We start from the raw sequence: 18517 nt of genomic DNA, 5'->3' as shown, positions 1-18517 counted from the left end.
TCCAGAACTTTCCGGAACATTCCTGGGCTCCGGCCAGTGTGGCTGGGCTGGTGGCAGTCTGGATAATCTGCATGGCAAATGCTGCTTGCCAGTAAAACTGCTGGAGGCTGCATCCCACCTGGAGCAGCCCCACCCCATCCTGCAGGGAATTGCAGAGCAGTTGGATTTCCTCCTGAGTCAAAAAACAACAAAAAGGGGGAAAAACCCATTGGAAAGCCTATAGGTGTACAGGTTATTGTGTATTCAGTTGTGCAGACACTTGGTTTCTGTCAGCACACAACAACAGGAGCTTTCTCACCACTATAAATGAGCTGTTTCATGAATTTTGAAACACTTGTTTTACCGAGTGAAAAAAACAAAAAAAAAGAGAAAGGCATGTTTATCCTCATCTTCATCCTAAGTAGCAGCTAAGGAGATTGGTAAAATTAAAAACAAAACCAAAACAAAGCCAAACCTAAATAATCAAAACCTGACCAACCAGTACAAAGTAAAGGCAGGTCAGGTCCTCCCAACCAATCACAGGACTAACTAAAAAAATATTTTTAATTGCAACTAATGTGCTATCTTGAGCCAGCTGCTAATTCCAACAGGCCTGAGGTTTTGTGCTCATAAAGCATCAATAATATGTGCCTTTCCTAGAAAGGAAGGCTCTGCCTAAGTCTTACTGTGTCAGATAAAAAGTCCCAAAATAGATTTTTCCAAGCAAATAAAGTGTTTTATTCAGATATTCATGTGGATATGGCAGTGATGTTAAGAACAGCTATTCAAGTAGTTGAAGTAAGCCCTTCAAAAGAAGTCACACAGCTTTGAGACTTGAACAAATTATTGTATGATCTCATCCAAGAGACCTAAATAGCTGGAACATCTGCAAGAGTCGCCACCAATTTATTTAGCAGAGTTCACCAGCAGTTCATCAGCTCTGCCTGCACAAGCAGGTGCCAGGGCAGCCACTGAGGAGTCCTGCCATGACTGGGAGGGGAGAGGAGGAGGAAGAGGAGGGACAGGCATGGGTGATTTCACCCTCTGCCACGGATGTGCATTAGCAGCAGCGATTCCCTGCTGAATCAGCGCCTGCTACTGAAGGAGAAGTGCAGAAATGCTTTTTCCCAGAGAAGTATTACATGCACAAGTAGCTATATTGTTAAAATTTTTTATTTGTGACAGTAAAGAAACCATTCAATACCTGATTGACAACACTTCTCTCTCCTGCAAACACTCATATGGTATCTGTAGTGTTTCTCAAGTATTGCTGGATTGTTCATTGCATCAAAGTGTAAACAGCTCCATCATAAGGAAAAAAAAAGGAAAAAAAGAAAGAAAGAAACATTTCCATTGCTTACTCCTCTGTTGAGGAGCTCCCAACAGATCTTTAACAAGAAATAAGAGAGAGTCAGCTGGGATTTTACAACATCATGTGAAACAGAGAACTGACAGCTGGTTTTGCATAGTTAGCCCAGAGATTTTGAAGCAATTGCCCCACGCCAGCCTCACCTGCCCCTCCTCACCCCACAAAGGCAAAAAAACATCACAGCACCTTGGAATCAGAGGCACAAACTTGTTTTTGTTTTACAAATAGGGCTGTGCAGAACTGTGGTTTATTAGGTTAAAAACAATCTGTCCAACAGAGGGTTACGCCTTCGGAAGTCACACAGCTACAGATTCTTTTTCTTGTTTTGTTTTTTTTTTCTTTTTTACATTGAAATTTCAAAAGCTGCAACATCAGCACACACCAGTGTCATTTAGATACTTTATTGTCCCCAACCAGTCTAATCAAAATCATGCTGTAAGAAAAGTGATTGCATACACTGACAACCAAAAACGCCTCCAGGTGTTGAGTTTCTTCCACGTACAACTTTTGCTGTTTTAATAAAGACCAAAAGGGCGAAACAAAGAGACAAAATTATTCTTCCAAAGCTACCTAAATGAACACAGCAATATTGTACATTTGCCACCAGCTCCCCATGCCCAGCCTGCCACGCCTCGTGGTGTGACCAAGGATTCTGTGCACAGCCCTAAGGTTACCAATGGCAATTTCTTTGTGAACACTTCTGTTGGGTTTCAAGGGTCTAAGGCATTCTGCCTTACAGCTTCATTTAAAAATACCCATACAGGCAAAAAAACCATTTTTTAACCCAACATAAAAAGGACAACAGAACTTCAGGCCAGGCAGCATGTCTTTAGAATGACCAACTGGGAAAAGGGTTTTTAATATTTCTATAATATCCAGAACTAGAACTGAAACCCAGGGTTTAGAACAGCCCTGGTGACCTGCATGCAGTAACTGCACTTCAAAATATGCAAGAGATTTAGGAAACAAGGGTTGTTTTTTTAATTTTTCCTATTTGAAATTTTTTTTTAAATCTTGTATTTAAAATACAATCAAATACCCGTATTGCAAATTTTACAAACATTCCACTCGTTTTCTGACTTTATGGACAGAACTCTATTGCTTTTTTTTTAGAATCTAGAAACTCTAAATATATAGCGTATGTATATCCACGCAAACTCAACACTTGAAATTTCAAGTATGATGATAGTGTCAAAATAAACAACTGTGACAGTTGTTGGCCAAATCTGAATACCCAGGGGAGTCCAAACCTGATTGCAGAGCACTCTGAGTTTTATTCCCACACGAGTTGGGTAGGTTAAAAAACAATAGAACTGATCAGAACTTATAGAAAACACTCTTAATGCTCACAGAGATCAAAGCTGTGCTACGTTTTTTGTCTTTGTATTGTCACCAAGTGTCATTTTAATGCTGTAGCAAATTACAGCAAGTTGGGGTTTTTAAAATTTGGGGGTTTTTAAGAGCCAAAATGATACAGTACAAGTATGGTTGTACAGAACATCATCAGAACCATTCCTGCAGAGGCTGGTGCAGAAGTTCAGTTGCCCATTCTATGTGGATTGGAAAACAATACAAGACACTTTAATAATAGAATTAACATTCATTCACAGACTTAAGGCAACTGGTTCATGAAATCGCTGCTTGCAGAGATGCAGACGGGTGACATGGTTTGTCTCACGTCCCACAGGTCACAACTGTCACACTGGCTCGTGGGTTATTTACTCTTTGTGTGATTGTTTGGTCTAATGCTAACGAGAAAAAGTCTTTGAATTTCTTCAGCCATTCCTCTCATACCTGCACGACTAACTACAACCTGAATACTTCCCTGCAAACTGCACTGGGGCCCTGGGGCCACAGGCACAGTTGAAAATACTGCTCAGAGAACAACTTTTTTTTTTTTTTTTTTTTTGGCAGCTTACAGTTTAATTACTCTGGAGTCAAATACAAAATTAAACCATCTTAAACTGAAAGTAAACGTTAATGGACTAACCAGAATCCACACGTCCTCTTTTTTCTTGCTTAATTCTTTTTGTTAGATTTTAAACAAAGTAGGCTTTTTTTTTTTTTTTTGTTTTTAGATTTTTCGTTTTCAAACCTGACACTTTTGTCTTTTTGTTGTGGCACAGATTTATACAGTACTGAGGTGATGCCAGCTGGTTAAGAAACAAAAGGGTGATGCCCTAGAGACTCACGGGTGTGATGGGGCTGCCTCCAGCACCCCTGGGCCCAGCCAGAGCTGGAGCACAGCTGGAGCACAGCTGGAGCACAGCTGCACTGCAAGGGGGGCTCAGTTTGACACTGCACCCACCACCACCCACTCACTGCCTGTGCAGACTGGCCTGCCCCTCTCAGATGGATTTGTTAAGCTGCTTCACCAATGGTTTTGAGACGAGGATCACAAGCCCCAGGTCCATCACAAAGGAATCTGTGTTTTTCCCAAGTCATTGGGACTTTTCAAGGAAAAGAGAAAAGGCAAAGGGGGTCTACAATTCAGAATTTAGCACAAGGCTAATTAGAAGCACCAAATAATCCATTTAGTCTTCTCTGATGACAGCCAAACACAGCTGCACTTTTTATGTTTGCAGATTTCTGCTGTGGACAATAACTGAAAGGTGACACTGGAAAGGAGGAGGGGAAAAAAAGGTGCCTTGTTGTTCAAAGGCATAAAATATTTAAAAATCATTCATCTGAAATACCTATGGCACTGCAGAAGATGTTAAGCAGGCTCTCAGATTCAGAGATGAGTCTAACTCAACTCCAAAGCCAGAGGACAAATTTTAGTCTAGGCTAGTAAATTCTGCCCTTCAGCAAGACTTGATACAGCTCATAATCTGCACCTCACACCTTGGGGAAAAAGAAATACAAATCAAAGGTGTGGGCAGTGAACTTCCTGCATTTTTGTGTATCAAAGAAAGGAGAGGGCTTCATCTTAATTGAAAAAAAAATCCTTTACAGGTCACCTTTAACTGGTATATCAGATACCAATGGATTAATCCATGGGGGTGGGTTATGAAGCCTGCATGTTTATTTATTGCCCAAGTTTGCAGCTTACAGAACATGTCTCATAGCACAGGCACAGTGGCAAAAACAGTATAACAGCCGATGGTCAACTCCATTTGGTGAGTATACAGTAGCAGCAATGAAAAGAAAAAAGTACTCCAAACAGCTCAATGTAGATCCAGCTTCCCCAGATGGGTTGTTTTGAGAAAAGAATCTGAAGCTAATAAATGATCTTGCTGTTCTCCCAAGAGAATGGTTTTCCAAAAAAGAAGAGGCATGGCAGTTGTGCGTGAGCAGAGACAGCAGAACTTCATCTGTCTGCATTAAAGGTGCTTTAGGTCTATCAGCCACCTCATTTCCTCAACTCCATCACTCCCTAAACACTCAAAACAACTGCAGATATATTTTAAAACTGTGCCCAAAATCCTCCTCAGTGAAACAACCATGTTAATGACCCCAGTTCACCCCTCCCACGACCGCCTGAACCTTCCGAGCATGACAAAGTGTAACACAACTCATTGTCATCGTGGAGACAGGAACCCAGCATCTTGGTTTCAACTTTTTCCTTTGTTATATATTACAGTGCTCTATAAATTTTTTTTTCCTTTTTCCTTTTAAAGCATTTAGACAATACAAGACTAAAAGATGTCTGGAAATACGTCTTATACAAAAATGAATTTTTATCTTAAAATAACATTCAAAAAGGCACTTCACTCTGTAAGAAAAAATTCAGAGTCAGGTCAACTGCTCTAAGCAGGGGGGTAAAATTGTCTGCATAGTGGGAGGGGAAGAAAGGGAGAGAAATTCAACTGCTGAAATACAAGCTTCTTTTTTTTTTTGGCATGTTTTAAGAAAAGCTGATCCAGTAAAAGATGTCCATTTATGAAATTAATTAAAAGAGTCCCATTTAAAATAGCTTTTTTTTTTTTTTTCCTTTAAAAAAGTAGTCTGAACACATGACCTTAGGAGTCAGGCTTCTGAAGGCTTAATAGCATCACTCATGATTGTCCTTCGTGTCCAATGTAACAGGAAGATCAAGAGTAGCACTTCTGACTGGGGCGACCTCCCCAAGCTTACATTTGAAAGAGCTGAAAGAGATGGAGACAGCCTCTAGCAACTGCAATCTAGGAGCAGGAGTCAGTCAGAGTTAAGGGCTACCTGTTGCAGAGTTTATGAAGCATACTGTAAACTTCTTCCTCTTTGCTTAGTCCTTCAAAGAAAGGAATAAGATCTAGCAGCTCTGTGTCTGTCATGTCATCAAACCAGGACTGCACAGGCACCTGAAACAGAGCAACCAACAAACACTGAGAGGGTTTCATGATGTAAAAGACACTGAGTTTTGTCTGTGTAGGTGTTCTGTAAGCATCACCACCATGGTTAATAATAATCATGGCAATTAGCCACTCATTAGCATGCAGGTGGAGCAGCAGGGTCAACCCCAAGCCCAAGGAGGACAGCTGAGCTTCACTGCATGTCCAGGTGACCCACATGAACCCCACACACTGGGCAGCTCTCCCTGCTCTGCCTCCCTGCTATCCAGAACAGGCTGCAAGGCACACACAGCTTATGAAGCTGCACTGACACTTTATTTACAGGCAATTATTTTTTAAGAATTATCAGAGTGAGTCACCAGGCACAGGCAGGCAGCAACAACCCCTTCCAGCATGGGGTTTGCAGGAAATGTTTAACTGCAAGGGCAGAACATTGTTCAGGGAAAAATGTTACATCTAGTGAGTGGGTTCAGAGAACAACACAGATAATAACCCTGATTAAATATGCAGCCTGGATTTGGGGAAGGTGTTCTGTGTATCTTCAGCACACTGAGGTCTTTCCAAGACTATCTTGGATCTTGTTACAAGCTCTGGTTTCTGCAGAGACTCCCGTATCAGTCAGCCAGCAGCACTTTTCTATACATGATTAAACCGCTCTGACAAGGCCCTCAATTTCATCTCCCAAATTTCTACAGCTCATTATTTCCTTGGCACTGATTTCTGAGATACCAAATGATGATCTTGGATCAGGTTTTTAATTTTAACCATGAACATAAATTAGAGCTGCAGGTCCTGGTTATTATAAATGGCAGCTTTAAACCATGTGTGGCACCAACCAGAAAAATGTTTTCACCTCATCACTTAGGGCATCACAATATTAGGATCTGAACTTGAAAGCTGACTGCTGGAAGATAAATAGCTCTTGATACAAAAAGAAAGAAAGAAAAAAAAAAGCTTCTGGAGAGGCAGGACTGTGCAAAGCAACGTTCTTAATAAAAGATTTCCTACATTGATTTTTAACAGTTCACAGAGAAGGCAGCCTAAAAACATCAAAGCCAACAGTGCACAGCCTCGTTGTCTAAAAGTCAGCAGATCTGAGAGCTCCAGCTTCTCCCCTGGCAGCTGAAGCAGATGTGAGCAGCTGTGCTGGCTGCAGCATGGATGGAGCACCCCACACCTCTCCATCAGAGCTCCTGGAGCCAATGCAAACACACAGTGAAAATGCACATTGCTCCTCATTGTTCTGCCCTACAGAACTGCTGCCTGCCCTTTATCCTTATTCCTAAACCTTGATTAACTTGTTGACTAACAGTTCTAATTATGGAGCTATGACAAAAATAATTGAGAGAGAAGTGTAACAACACAATTGGATCTTGATTTTTTTTTTCTTTCCCTTACCCACAAATGCAGACCTCAGTAGCAACCAGTAAATCATTAATTATCTTGCCTAATAAAATATTATTCACACAATGAAAAAAAACCCTTCACCCAGGATTTTTTTCTCCTAGGAAGCTGAGAAGCCTCAGAGATAAAGGAAAACAATTCTTATCTCATTTGCTTCTCCTGTGCTGTGCTCATGTGGAATGTGTTTGGAGATTGTTTACCCACAGGTGATTGTTCCATTGGATTCTGCTGTGAGTTGTTTTCACTCTTTGGCCAATCAGAGCCAAACTGTGCTGAGGCTCTGGAGAGAGTCAGGAGTTTTCATTATTATCTTTTTAGCATTCTGTAAGTATCCTTCCTGTATTCTTTAGTATAGTTTAGTATAGTATTCTTTAATATAATATAGTATTATAAAGTAATAAATTAGCCTTCTGAGAACATGGAGTCAGATTCATCATTCCTGCCTTCATCAAGGGTGCCTGAAAATACAACACAAGCAAACCACTCTTTCTGCAGTCACTACTCCAAGGAACAAAATCTGTGCTGCAGGGCAGCTTTGTTTCTTAGAGCTAGGTTGGTTTTTCAGGTTCCACACCACTGTGTATCTCTCAGAAGCGCTGGAGCTCAAGGCAGCAGCCAGAGCTCAGAGCACAGGAGCAGTCATGGCTGTGACATTCTGTCAAGATCACTTTGCCCATGTCCTTCAGTGAACTCCAGAACCCACTGCAGCCTAAAAAAACACACATCTGACACAGTGCTCTGAAAAGTCCATTTTCTCAATCACAAAACCTGGGTGAGGGCCAGAGAGATGAAGTTAGGCTGGAGTACTCTGAATACTTACTGCATTTTCAGGATGGAAGATGTAAGATGCAGGAGAATTATCTACTATAATAACTTTACTCAGCTCACGGCCCAGTCGACTCAGATCCTTCACGTAATTGCCTCGGTGGAAAACACAGGATTCTCTAAAGAGCCTTGCCCTGAACACACCCCAGCGATCCAGTAAGTCAGCTACTGGGTCTGCATACTTAAAAATACAAGTCAGAAACATCAAGTTAGCAACATGCAGAAAAGGCTGATTCACAGAGAAGGGACACAAAATAGTTTCAGATAAAATGCCCCTTTTCTTCATTTTCGTCCCTGCTCCTCGTTAATTAACTCAATTGCCTGCAAACCTGAAGTGATTAATAAAGAGATAAAGCAAAAGTAGGACAATTCTCTTTCTAGAAAAGCCTAACTTAATGTTTTCTGTGATTTAATTAATTAAGTTTTATTCTCAGGGCCAACTTAGTGTTAACCTGAGAGTTTCCTAGAGGTTGATGGATCCAGAGATCTCACCTGCCATTACCATAAAACCAGCCAATGCTAGTAGAAAATCAACAGGAAGTTTTTCCCCAGCTGATTTGTTTCCATGTGCCTCTGAAGATAAAATGCAGTGAACAAATCTGAGCCTGATATGGCTCTACCAAATGATGCCCTTGGAGCAACTGGGTCAGCAGGACTCTTAAGATTACCAAATTGCATAATTAGGCCAAAAAGGATCAGCTAAAGATGTTATTAATACAAATACTCATGTACAATATCAGGGAAATTAACATTTTATACATAAGATGGGATTTTAAGTGAGGCACAGCTTAGAATCCAACCATTTATATAAAGTGACCAAGAACAAGTATCTAAATAAACTCAAACATGAATAACCACATAGTTGAAAACTGTAGTTAGATCTTATTATTGCACAACAGGAGTTACCATTTTCCTATATTTTAAACCAAGAAAAAAACCTGATGTTGAAATCTATCATCTCTTGATTATGAAATAATGCACATCATTTCAGTATGAAATTGGGGCAGTATTTAGGATTTTTTCAACATGACTGAACAGTATGTGGTAAAGAGAATGCAGGGAAAAAGGCTTTACAGGAGATCAGGGTCCTGGCCCCTGCCACCATCTCTACACTAGGCTGGAGCAAAAGCTTGCCATGCCACAGCACTACTTAGAAATAATCAAATCATTTTACAAACACACCACAAATACAATACACTGAAGGAGGTGGAGAATTCCAGATCACTCTACTACTGTAACATCTACCACAAAAACTACCTACGAGCCACTACTGCTACTGCAGGACCAGAGGGCACAAAATATTCCTGGGGATGTTCCAAGCTTTGCAAAAAAGTCTCCTTTCTTTAACTCCAGGTTGAAATTGCCCCTCAAGAGAGCAAGAAGCTTGGTTCCCAATTTCCAGTGAGTTTCTGAGTCACTGGTTGATGGTGTAGACAGGGTTTAATTCGGTGCTTTATTTCATGCCCAGCTTTCATGTGCTGCTTCACTGGCACTCTATTTGTTCTAATTTCTCACTATAACCATGGTAACTTGGGAGCCTTTCATATTGGCATCATGAGCAATGCATGGAGGCTACATTATGAGACAAGCCCATATGTGATGGTGTTACCATGGAAACACTTACCCACACACTAGCAGACAAAGTACACACTGTCAGACAAAGAAGCAGAAAAGAAGGGGAAAAATTAAGATAGTACCAACTGTGGAAATAATCATCCATAGAAAACCCAACCAAAAGTCCACTGACCAGCACCATCAGGGTTAAAGAGATGAAAGGAGGAACAAACCTTGGCTAGACTGGCTGTGAAGAGTACACATTCAAAGAGCTCTCCCATCCTCTGAAGAAACTCGTCCACATGTGGTCGTTTCAACACATAAACCTGGAATGATAACAGCATTTAGGTCAGATGTTGCTCAAGGAAAGGAAAAAAAAAAAACCAAAAAAACAAAACCACTCCTGCAATGCCAGCACTTGAAACAAAAGTTAACAGGGAAGCAGTTCAAATGAAATGCTGGGGAAAAAGGAAAGTATGCAAGATAAAAGTAGAGCTGCAATAACGAGAGATTGGCACACACAGGCTGCCAGGCCCCTGCTGGTTATGGAGCTGCAAACACAGCATCATCAGGAGGGTGCTCCTCAAAAATCCTATTAAAGGCAAAGGGAGACAGGAGGGCTTCTCAAGAAGTGAGGATCTGGATCCTTCCACCAAACCCATTCTGGTGCTGGGAAGCTGAGGAGCTCCACAGAAGGAATAAATCTGATTAAACCTCTCTGACAGCAGGCATTGCTCAACAGGGACCTGTTTTCCTTCTGTGGCTGATTGTCTCATTTCTGAAATTCCAGGTGCTGAGTACCACAGCTCACTATGGAGAGTGATCAAGCCCTCCAGCTCTACAGGGAACTTTTCTCACCAAAAATCTTCCCAGCACCATGGAGAAAGCCTGAAAGTGCTGGGTTTGAAATCTGACAAAGTCTACAGCATCTTCTGAAGAGGACCTTGCCAAAAGAAGGCAAATTCCCAGGATTTCTGTCCTCTTCAGCAGTGCTCTGCTGCCTTTTAGCACTGCCTTGGCTGCCTGCTGTCAACAACCTGATTAGCAGATTATTAAAACCTCCCTGGTTCTCCTTGCAGAGCCCACAAGATGATTTTGTGCTCACACAAGATACCAGAACAAGGAAAGTGCTGCTCAGAAAGCTTGGAAACAGCTCACAATATACTGGGAAGCTGAAGAGGGGAGTCTGTTTGAAAAATATTTATCTGTCTTGTTTGCAGTTAGATTAAAAGTTTGAGAGAAAATATTGGCAGCATTTTATCTTCTTTTGTTTGGCAAATAATCCCTAATGCTGGAAATTTCAAGTGGAGAAGTCTGGCATAGAGCTGAATTCAGGAAGAATTGCAAGACTGATGCTATTTCAGGAATTTCATTCTTTGATATGTAAAACTAGATTAATTGTATGTATTTTACTAGATTCCTATTAATAAGAGGTTAAAAATAAAAATCAAGGTACTCAGAGAAAAAGCCTGAAGGAGAAAAATATGGAAACAGCAGCTTGAACTGAAGTGTAACAATTAAAGCCTTCAGCAAAAACAGAATAAAAGGAACTGTGTAATTGAAATTGAAAACCTAAAATTGAAAGTAAAGTTTTTTTAAAAACACATATAAGGAGCTGTATCTTAATGACTAAAGCAGAAATGTTAATTTTCCCCTTTATGCAGCATACAGATCATACCATGAAGTCTTTATATCTTTTAAGTTATTTCTGTGAAATTTATCGAAAGTATTTCTGACCCCATAAACATTACATTCAAACTTTGATACAGATAACAATTTATAACCCAGATTTTTTTTAAACAACCACAGCAGCATCTAACACATCAAATAATGGTGACATTTTATGGATTAAAGACAGTTAACAGATGTACTTCACCACCACTCTTTCCAGATAATTACAGCAATGTTTCCTGTATTTCACCAGGCATAAACCAAGTAATTTCCTCTCCTATAACAAGGCAATTAATTTTTCATTTAATTCTTTCTACACAAAGTTGTGCTGTAGTATTTCCTCTCCAGATTCCACCTTTACAGCTGCAGTCCCTCTGCTTTTGGGTATCCAGAGAGTTTCCAACTTCCCAGATGTGAGAGGAAAGACAGCAGGATCCAAGTTCATAATTAAGTTCTTGATTCTTTAGCCTTAATTTTATTCCTACACTTATTTTTGAGGGGCACCCCAGAGTCTTAACATCAGTCTTGGAGAGTAAGTGCTGGAATTTAATATTAATGTCCCTTTTAAAGCCCAGTGCTTCCAGCCTCAGCAGAAGAAGTCTCCTCTTTGCTCTCCATCCCTATCTCTGCCCCTGTCAGTGAAGTATTTCCACTTGGAATGTAATTACAAACTCCCTGCCAAGGATCTGAACTTTGCTGCTTGCAACACAAGCCACCTCCTCCATCAGGAGCACTCAGTAAATCAAGCCCAGAGCCCTGAGCTGCACTGGCAGCCTTGGCAAGAAACACTCCCTGGCTGTTTTTAGGGCTCCTAATCCTGCCCCTTATTCAGGGTTAGCTGTGAATACACAGCATTTTTAGTTAGTCTCCCCTCTGCAGTTTGGGGCTCCTGATCCACCACAGAGCACTCACAGCCTCCTCTGCTTGAGTTTCTCCTGCTGCTTTGCCTTAAATCTTTCCCTGCTGGGACCTGGCCAACAGATTTGCTTCTCATGTTAATGCCTAATTAATAATAAATGTCACCTCTTAAGATGAAGTCTCACCAAATTTCTCCCTTAATTATTTCCCTCTGTACAAAGCCCCAATTCCTTGACTTTTTTTTTCTTCCTTTTTTTTTTTTTTTTTTTTTTGGCAGAACAACATATCTTAATACTCTGGATAGTTATTCTCCAGAGTTGAAGTTTTCTTTGAGAAGTCCTGCTTAGAGCCTGGAAGCAACTCCAAAATGTGCTGGTATCCTGGGCTACAAAATCTCTTTGGTTTACTCCACATAGAAAGCTTTCTTCAGCTGACAGAGCAGCTCTTTTCTCCTCTTCCTTCTCATTTGGAATTTTTTCCCCTTTACTTTGTTAGTGGCTGGACTTGAATCTCAATGCTGCATGGTTATTTGTGGCTTGGCTTTTTCCTCCATTGCCTGATGGCTTTTGAAATCTCTAGACTAACTGGCTCCTGGCATTTTTCTGAGATTTATATACTGTCTTCAGGGCATTAAAAAAAAATTAAATCCATCTTTTTTTTTTTTTTTTTTTTTTTTTGGTATGCTCACTAATTTTTTTTCCTTATCACAGCAAGAATTTAGAGGAACACAGTATTTTTTTTATTATTTAAAATGAACCCTACTCAACATTTTAAGCACAAATCAGGCACTAGGCATGTTTCCACAGGATTTTTACTAATGGCAGAACACAAGCAATTATCTTTAATTGTTTTCAAACATTTCATATTTCCACATGAATTTTCTATACCTCAAAGCAGCCTCAGCCTACAGAGAACTCAGTATTTGTGAAATCCAATGACAAACCCAGCTCATTTTCAACCAATTCAACAGGACACATAGAACAGCCTTTCAAAACCACCTTTACAGTGAGGAAATCTGCAAGTAATGACCAAAAATCCTGCCCATGACAACTCCAACTGCTGTAATCTCCTGTTTCAAGTCTCTTCTGAGCAGCGAGCAGAAAATCCCACGTGTCCCTCGTGGTCCTGGGTCACACACTTGTGGCCCTGTCCCAGTGCAAGTAACCAAGAATAGGCCAGTTAGAATGGATACAGCCTATCCTGGATTACTTGAACCAGGCCACAGCCTTCTGCAAGAAAATCCATGAATTCTGTGCTTTACAGGAAGGAAAATTATTATTCAAACAGACTTTCCACCCATCATCAAAAAAAAAGAAAAAAAATTTTGCATATTATATTCAAAGTATACATGCCAAATGTTCCCTCAGCTTTCAACAATTAAAAATAAGCAATTAATTGAATTAACTCCCCCCTCACCCCAAAGAAATACTTAAAAATTAGTTTTACTCAATAAACAAATTGTATTTAAAAATAAAATTCAAAATAACACCAAATCAAACTCTTCCTGGCTAGCTCTCTTTACTCCTGGACACCAAAAGCAAGGCACAAAGGCACTGGAATTCAATCTGGATGACAGATGAAGGACAAGCATTGCCTAAAAGCCTTCATTCACCCTTCGGGGATTAAAGCTGTGTTTGATGCAGTTCTGCTCTGGGGGCTGTGGTCACTCTGCTCTTGCTCAGTGGGTCCAAAGGAGAGGAGGTGTCCTGCAGAGTTAAATCAAGGTGCCCAACAGGGGGAACATCTCCAGCCACCACTTCCATCCCCAATGAGCCTCCTCACAGCTCCAACACATTCCACTGGACTCCCCACTTGTCATTTGGGAGAGAAGGTCCAGCTCTGATCTCCTTGCACCCAGAGAACCAGAGTGGAATGAGAGGAGTGGCCAGAAGGGGCAGCTTGAACCAGAACCCCCCCTGTGTACCAGGGCCACCACTCCCAGCCCAAAGCAGAGTGCCCTGGTGGCCAAGCAGGCCAATGGCTCCTGGCCTGGGTCAGGGATGGAGTGGCCAGCAGGAGCAGGGAGCTCATTGTGCCCCTGCCCTGGGCACTGCTGGGGTCACACCTCGAGTGCTGTGCCCAGCTCTGGCCCCTCAGCTTGGGAAGGACCTGGGGACACTGAGCACATCCAGAGGGGACAGCGAGGCTGGAGAGGGGCTGGGAACACAAACCCTGTGAGGAGCCCCTGAGGGAGCTGGGGGTGCTCAGCCTGGAGAAAAGGAGACTCAGGGCTGCCCCCATCACTCTGTGCAGCTCCTGAAAGGTGCCTGTGCTCAGCTGGGGCTGGGCTCTGTCTGCAGCAGCACTGACACAGCCAGAGCACACAGCCTCGAGCTGCACCAAGGGAAGTTTAAGTTGGTGTGCAAACCAGGGCACTGGGAATATTTCTGTGTCTGCTCTGGGCTGCCCTGACCCCCAGGGCAGCACTGACTCTGACCCTCCTCCATGGAGAAAGTTTCCCAGACTCCAAGATAGACCAGAATCCACAAAAGTGTGAAACAGATCATAGAGAGCAGTGTAGGTGTGTCACTTGGAGAGAAATTGAGGGTTTGGGATTTTTAGTGTGTTGTGGATGGCAGCAAGATGGAGGGCACAGGGTGTCATCCTGGGTTCCTTCTTCATGCTTCTCCTTCCTCCTTCTCCAGGGGTTTGGGTGGCATTTTGTAATTGGGCAGAAAAGTCCCCATTGCAGCTCTGTGGGATCAGTTATTGGGTAAAAGGGAAAATAATCCAGGTGTCAGTTCTTCATTGGATAGTTTAGTCTGAAAAGCCCTTGGAACAAGAGATTGTTGGCCATTTTGTGCCTTCTAATGAAAAGCTGCAGAACTCCCAGCAGTGAGACTGTTTTACTGATAAGAAATAATAAACACCTGAGTCTGAACATGAATTACTGTCTCAAGTGCCTTCAATCCAGACCCAGAGAAACCAACAACTGGAATCACCACAGGCTGGATATCAGGAAAAAGTTTTTTACAGAAAGAGTGATAAAGTTCTGGGATGGCTGCCCGGGGAGGTGGTGCAGTCCCCATCCCTGGGTGTGTTTAACAAAGCCTGGATGTGGCACTGGGTGCCAGGGTTTGGTTGAGGGGTTGGGGCTGGGTTGGACTCGATGATCTTGAAGGTCTCTTCCAACCTGGCCATTCTGTGAAAATGTGGGATCCATCCCTGGAATTTCAGCTGCCCCAGGATGGGCAGCTCTGCAGGCATCCAGAGACCCACAGAAAGAAAGGAAGGTTCCTTCACACTTGATTTATTTCCGTCTTAAAATAAAATGACAAATCCTTTCAAAAGATGAGGCAATTTAGGCAGGAGTAAGAAAGATGGGAAAGGGAGAAGGGATGTTAAGAAAAGCTGGTTTTTAATCTAGGGAAGCTCATTTACCCAAGCACCCTTTAGGATGATGAATTGTCCTCCCTATAAAAAAAACCCCAAGAGTGTTTCTGACCTTTGGATTATAAATTATATAAGGGAAAGCAAACTCCCCAAACTAAAGACATTATTTTTTAAGACCTCTGTTGAACTGCAAAAAAACCAAAAAACCCAAACCCAACCAGCATTTACCATGAAAAACCTTGCTAGATAAGTCAATCTCAAAACTCTTTCAGGAGTACAGCAATTCCATTTGCCACAACTTGTATTTTTTGGTATATGAGAGCTGAACAATCTCATATAATTCCAAGTTTCTATATGAATGGGTAACTCTGAAATGGTGTCTCTCAGCAAGGAAACTTCTTTTCCACTGGGGTTCTGCCTAAGGAAGAGGTCAAGGACAATAAAAATCTGTCAACCTCCTCCTGGTAAGGTACCAAGCTCACTGGAAAAACAGAGATATGCACTATGGACAGTGTGGTTCCACAATATTTCCCATCTCCTGGGATATTTTGCACAGGTGGAAACATTTCTCAATGTCAGTGATTAATCCTGGAGTTTATAAACTGCTTAAGAAAATGGACACACATTACACAGATGACAAATCCTGATAAATGACAGAAATTGCTCAGATCAGTTCATTTAGGCTCTAAGTGACTACAGAATTACAGGTTTGAAGTGGGAACAGGTTGTCAGAGCTCTACAGGCTGTGTTAATGCACATCACACTCAGCCAGAATATCCAGTTTTGCCCTTTATCACAGTGCAAAACAAAAAAGAAAAGATTCCTGAATGTCAGCAATACCACAAGAGGCATTACACACCCAGGCTTTGCCATATCCTGTGTGCCACACAAATTACCTTTACTTCAAGAATAACAAATTCCTTACAATTACCTTCATTTTTACCATCCAAATGGGCCTGAGGTATTTACCCATTTTAGAGGTTAAGAACTTGAAATTCAAAGAGTGAAGCAATTTCCCTGAAAATCATGCAGGGACTTTCCAGCAAAGCACAGAGACCAATTTCACCTGTTCTCCTCTGTCAGAGGAGGAGATGCACAAATCCACTCCCTTTGGACCCAGCTGTGAGTTTTTGTTTGTTTTCAGGGTTTTTTTTTGTTGCTATTTTCTCTTTTCTCCACATGGAGTCATCTCCAAGTGCCAAACTGCATCAGTTTTGGTGAAGAATCTCAGAGTTTGCAGCAGGGAATGGAAAAGCAACCAGGTTTTGAAATGTTTGACTATAAAACCCAAACCTTTTATTGTGATTTGTTTCCAATGTGAATATGTCATCCTGACAAGCCAAGTGATCACAACTCTAAGCCACGCAGAAATTCACTTTTTAAAGCATTCTGTGAAGTTTTAGGAGAGAGAATTTGTCTGTTCCACAGCACCAAACACAGATAAAGCCCACATCAAATCAGGATTAAAAATCACAAATCTCCAAAACATCACTTAAATGTTGTAAGCATCAGCTCTGGTGAACATTGCAGGTGGAAGTACCACAAATATTTTTTTTCTACATAAAACAGGCACAGTGTAAGAACTGTCAAAATAACTATTAATTTAAAGCACATTTCAGTCCACTGACTGATATTCAGTAATCATTTTAAGAGTGACAAACACATGGAGAGCTTCCATCACAGGAAACCAGCCAAAATTATGAACTATCTTTATGACCCACCAAGAAATAATATACAAATAAAATATAAAACCTTTTAAAATACACAAACCTCTTTGTCCAAGTAGAGATAATCCATAAAGATAATATGTAAACAACATTTCAGATTTTAAAGTACTTAAAATTTCTGTTAAATCAAACAGAAGGTTTGCTAACTGTAACACCCAACAGAAGATGTTTCAAACAATTTACAGAGTTCATGGATCAGAAAGGCTCAACTTGACATTAACCTGTTCAATTAATCTCCAGCAAGAACCTCAGTGTCTGCCTGAAGAGGGAAAGTAACAGCACTGTAATTTATTTGATTCAGCCCTTCAGAAATGATCACTGATTAAAGACACCAATCCAAGACACATGGAAGGGACTGATTTTCAAATTATGGGTGTTTTGCATTTACTCAAAACCATTTCTCACAGCCTTAAGTGAAGTTCTTAAAGAGTAAGACACAGAAATCAGTCTCCTCATGATTTTGTCCAGACCTTTCAAATATGCTGAAGTATATAATGACTCCTATCAGAGGAACTTGAATTACTTACAGGAATAAAAGGGGACAGAAATTGAACACAGACTGCCATAAAAACTGAATAAATGCCTGTTCTTCTTTTATATTTTTCTAAAATATAAATACCCTTTAGCATATGAGCTACCAACATATATTAAAGCCAACCTATGTCCTATTTATGTTGGAAGGAATGAAAAATGCAGTGTTCAAGCAGCTTTTTCTAGGCTCAGCAATGTTTGAAACCCCATCCTTACATCACTTCCTGCTGGAAAACGTTTTAAAATTGACAAAGAATTGAGTATTGAAGTCCTGAGAGAGAGACTCCACCTGAGCACACAGGGATGCCTGTCTGCATTCCAGAATAAACAGCTTTGCAAGAGAAATTATTGGATATAAAGCAGCAAATGGAGGAAGAGAACATTCTGGGACTCAGGACACAATGCTGAAGAAAAAACCAGCACTTACCTGATGTATGGTTCCATCAATTTCAACAGGAACGATGAAATCAGCATTGCTAATTGGCTGGAAAGAATGACAAGGAAATAATCAGCAAAACTTTAAAAATCAAATGGTGAGAGGGAAAATTTCAGGGGCATGAAAGGGAAGAGTACCAACTTCTGAGGAACAAGTTAATAATCATTGTTGACCACACATATCCACTCTGTGTGTGCTCCTACACGAGCCAGAAGTTCCCAGTTGTAATTTCAGATGCTGCACTTCCCTTTTCTCTCCTATTTTTAAGCCTCATAAAATCCAGCATGCTTCACTGCTTGAATAACCCCCACTACCACTGAGTGTGTTCATCAGGAAAACATCTCTTTGGATAAACTCTTCCATCCAGTCTTTATGGATAAATGACCATCAAGAATATCAACTGTGTGCTGCACACATTCTACTCGAGGGTATCAACTCGTGACTAAATTAAAGAGTGTGGTAAAAGTAATACCTAGTGATCATATTTGAATCAGCAGCTGCAGCAAGACTAAAGGACTGTAAACATGCCAATTCAATCAACCTAATCATGTAAAATTGC

At 41.1% G+C, this 18517-nt stretch overlaps 1 protein-coding gene across 3 annotated transcripts in view; it reads right to left on the bottom strand.

The window, feature by feature from the left end:
* Nucleotides 1-1134: 1134 nt before the first annotated feature.
* Nucleotides 1135-18517, bottom strand: part of CTDSPL (CTD small phosphatase like) — an 83934-nt gene continuing 66551 nt past the window's right edge. For all 3 annotated transcript variants that reach the window (XM_059494056.1, XM_059494064.1, XM_059494073.1), the window contains 4 exons: nt 17950-18006; nt 9636-9728; nt 7844-8029; nt 1135-5628 (listed from right to left, as the gene is read on the bottom strand). In XM_059494056.1, coding sequence (XP_059350039.1) covers nt 5503-5628; nt 7844-8029; nt 9636-9728; nt 17950-18006 — 462 coding nt within the window. In that variant the 3' untranslated portion in view covers nt 1135-5502. The remainder of the gene's footprint in view (nt 5629-7843; nt 8030-9635; nt 9729-17949; nt 18007-18517) is intronic.

This window comes from Ammospiza nelsoni, chromosome 1, assembly GCF_027579445.1.
Source record: "Ammospiza nelsoni isolate bAmmNel1 chromosome 1, bAmmNel1.pri, whole genome shotgun sequence".
Taxonomy (NCBI): Eukaryota; Metazoa; Chordata; class Aves; order Passeriformes; family Passerellidae; genus Ammospiza; species Ammospiza nelsoni.
The sequence above is the reverse complement of the archived record's forward strand: the minus strand, read 5'-3'. Positions and strand labels throughout refer to the sequence as shown.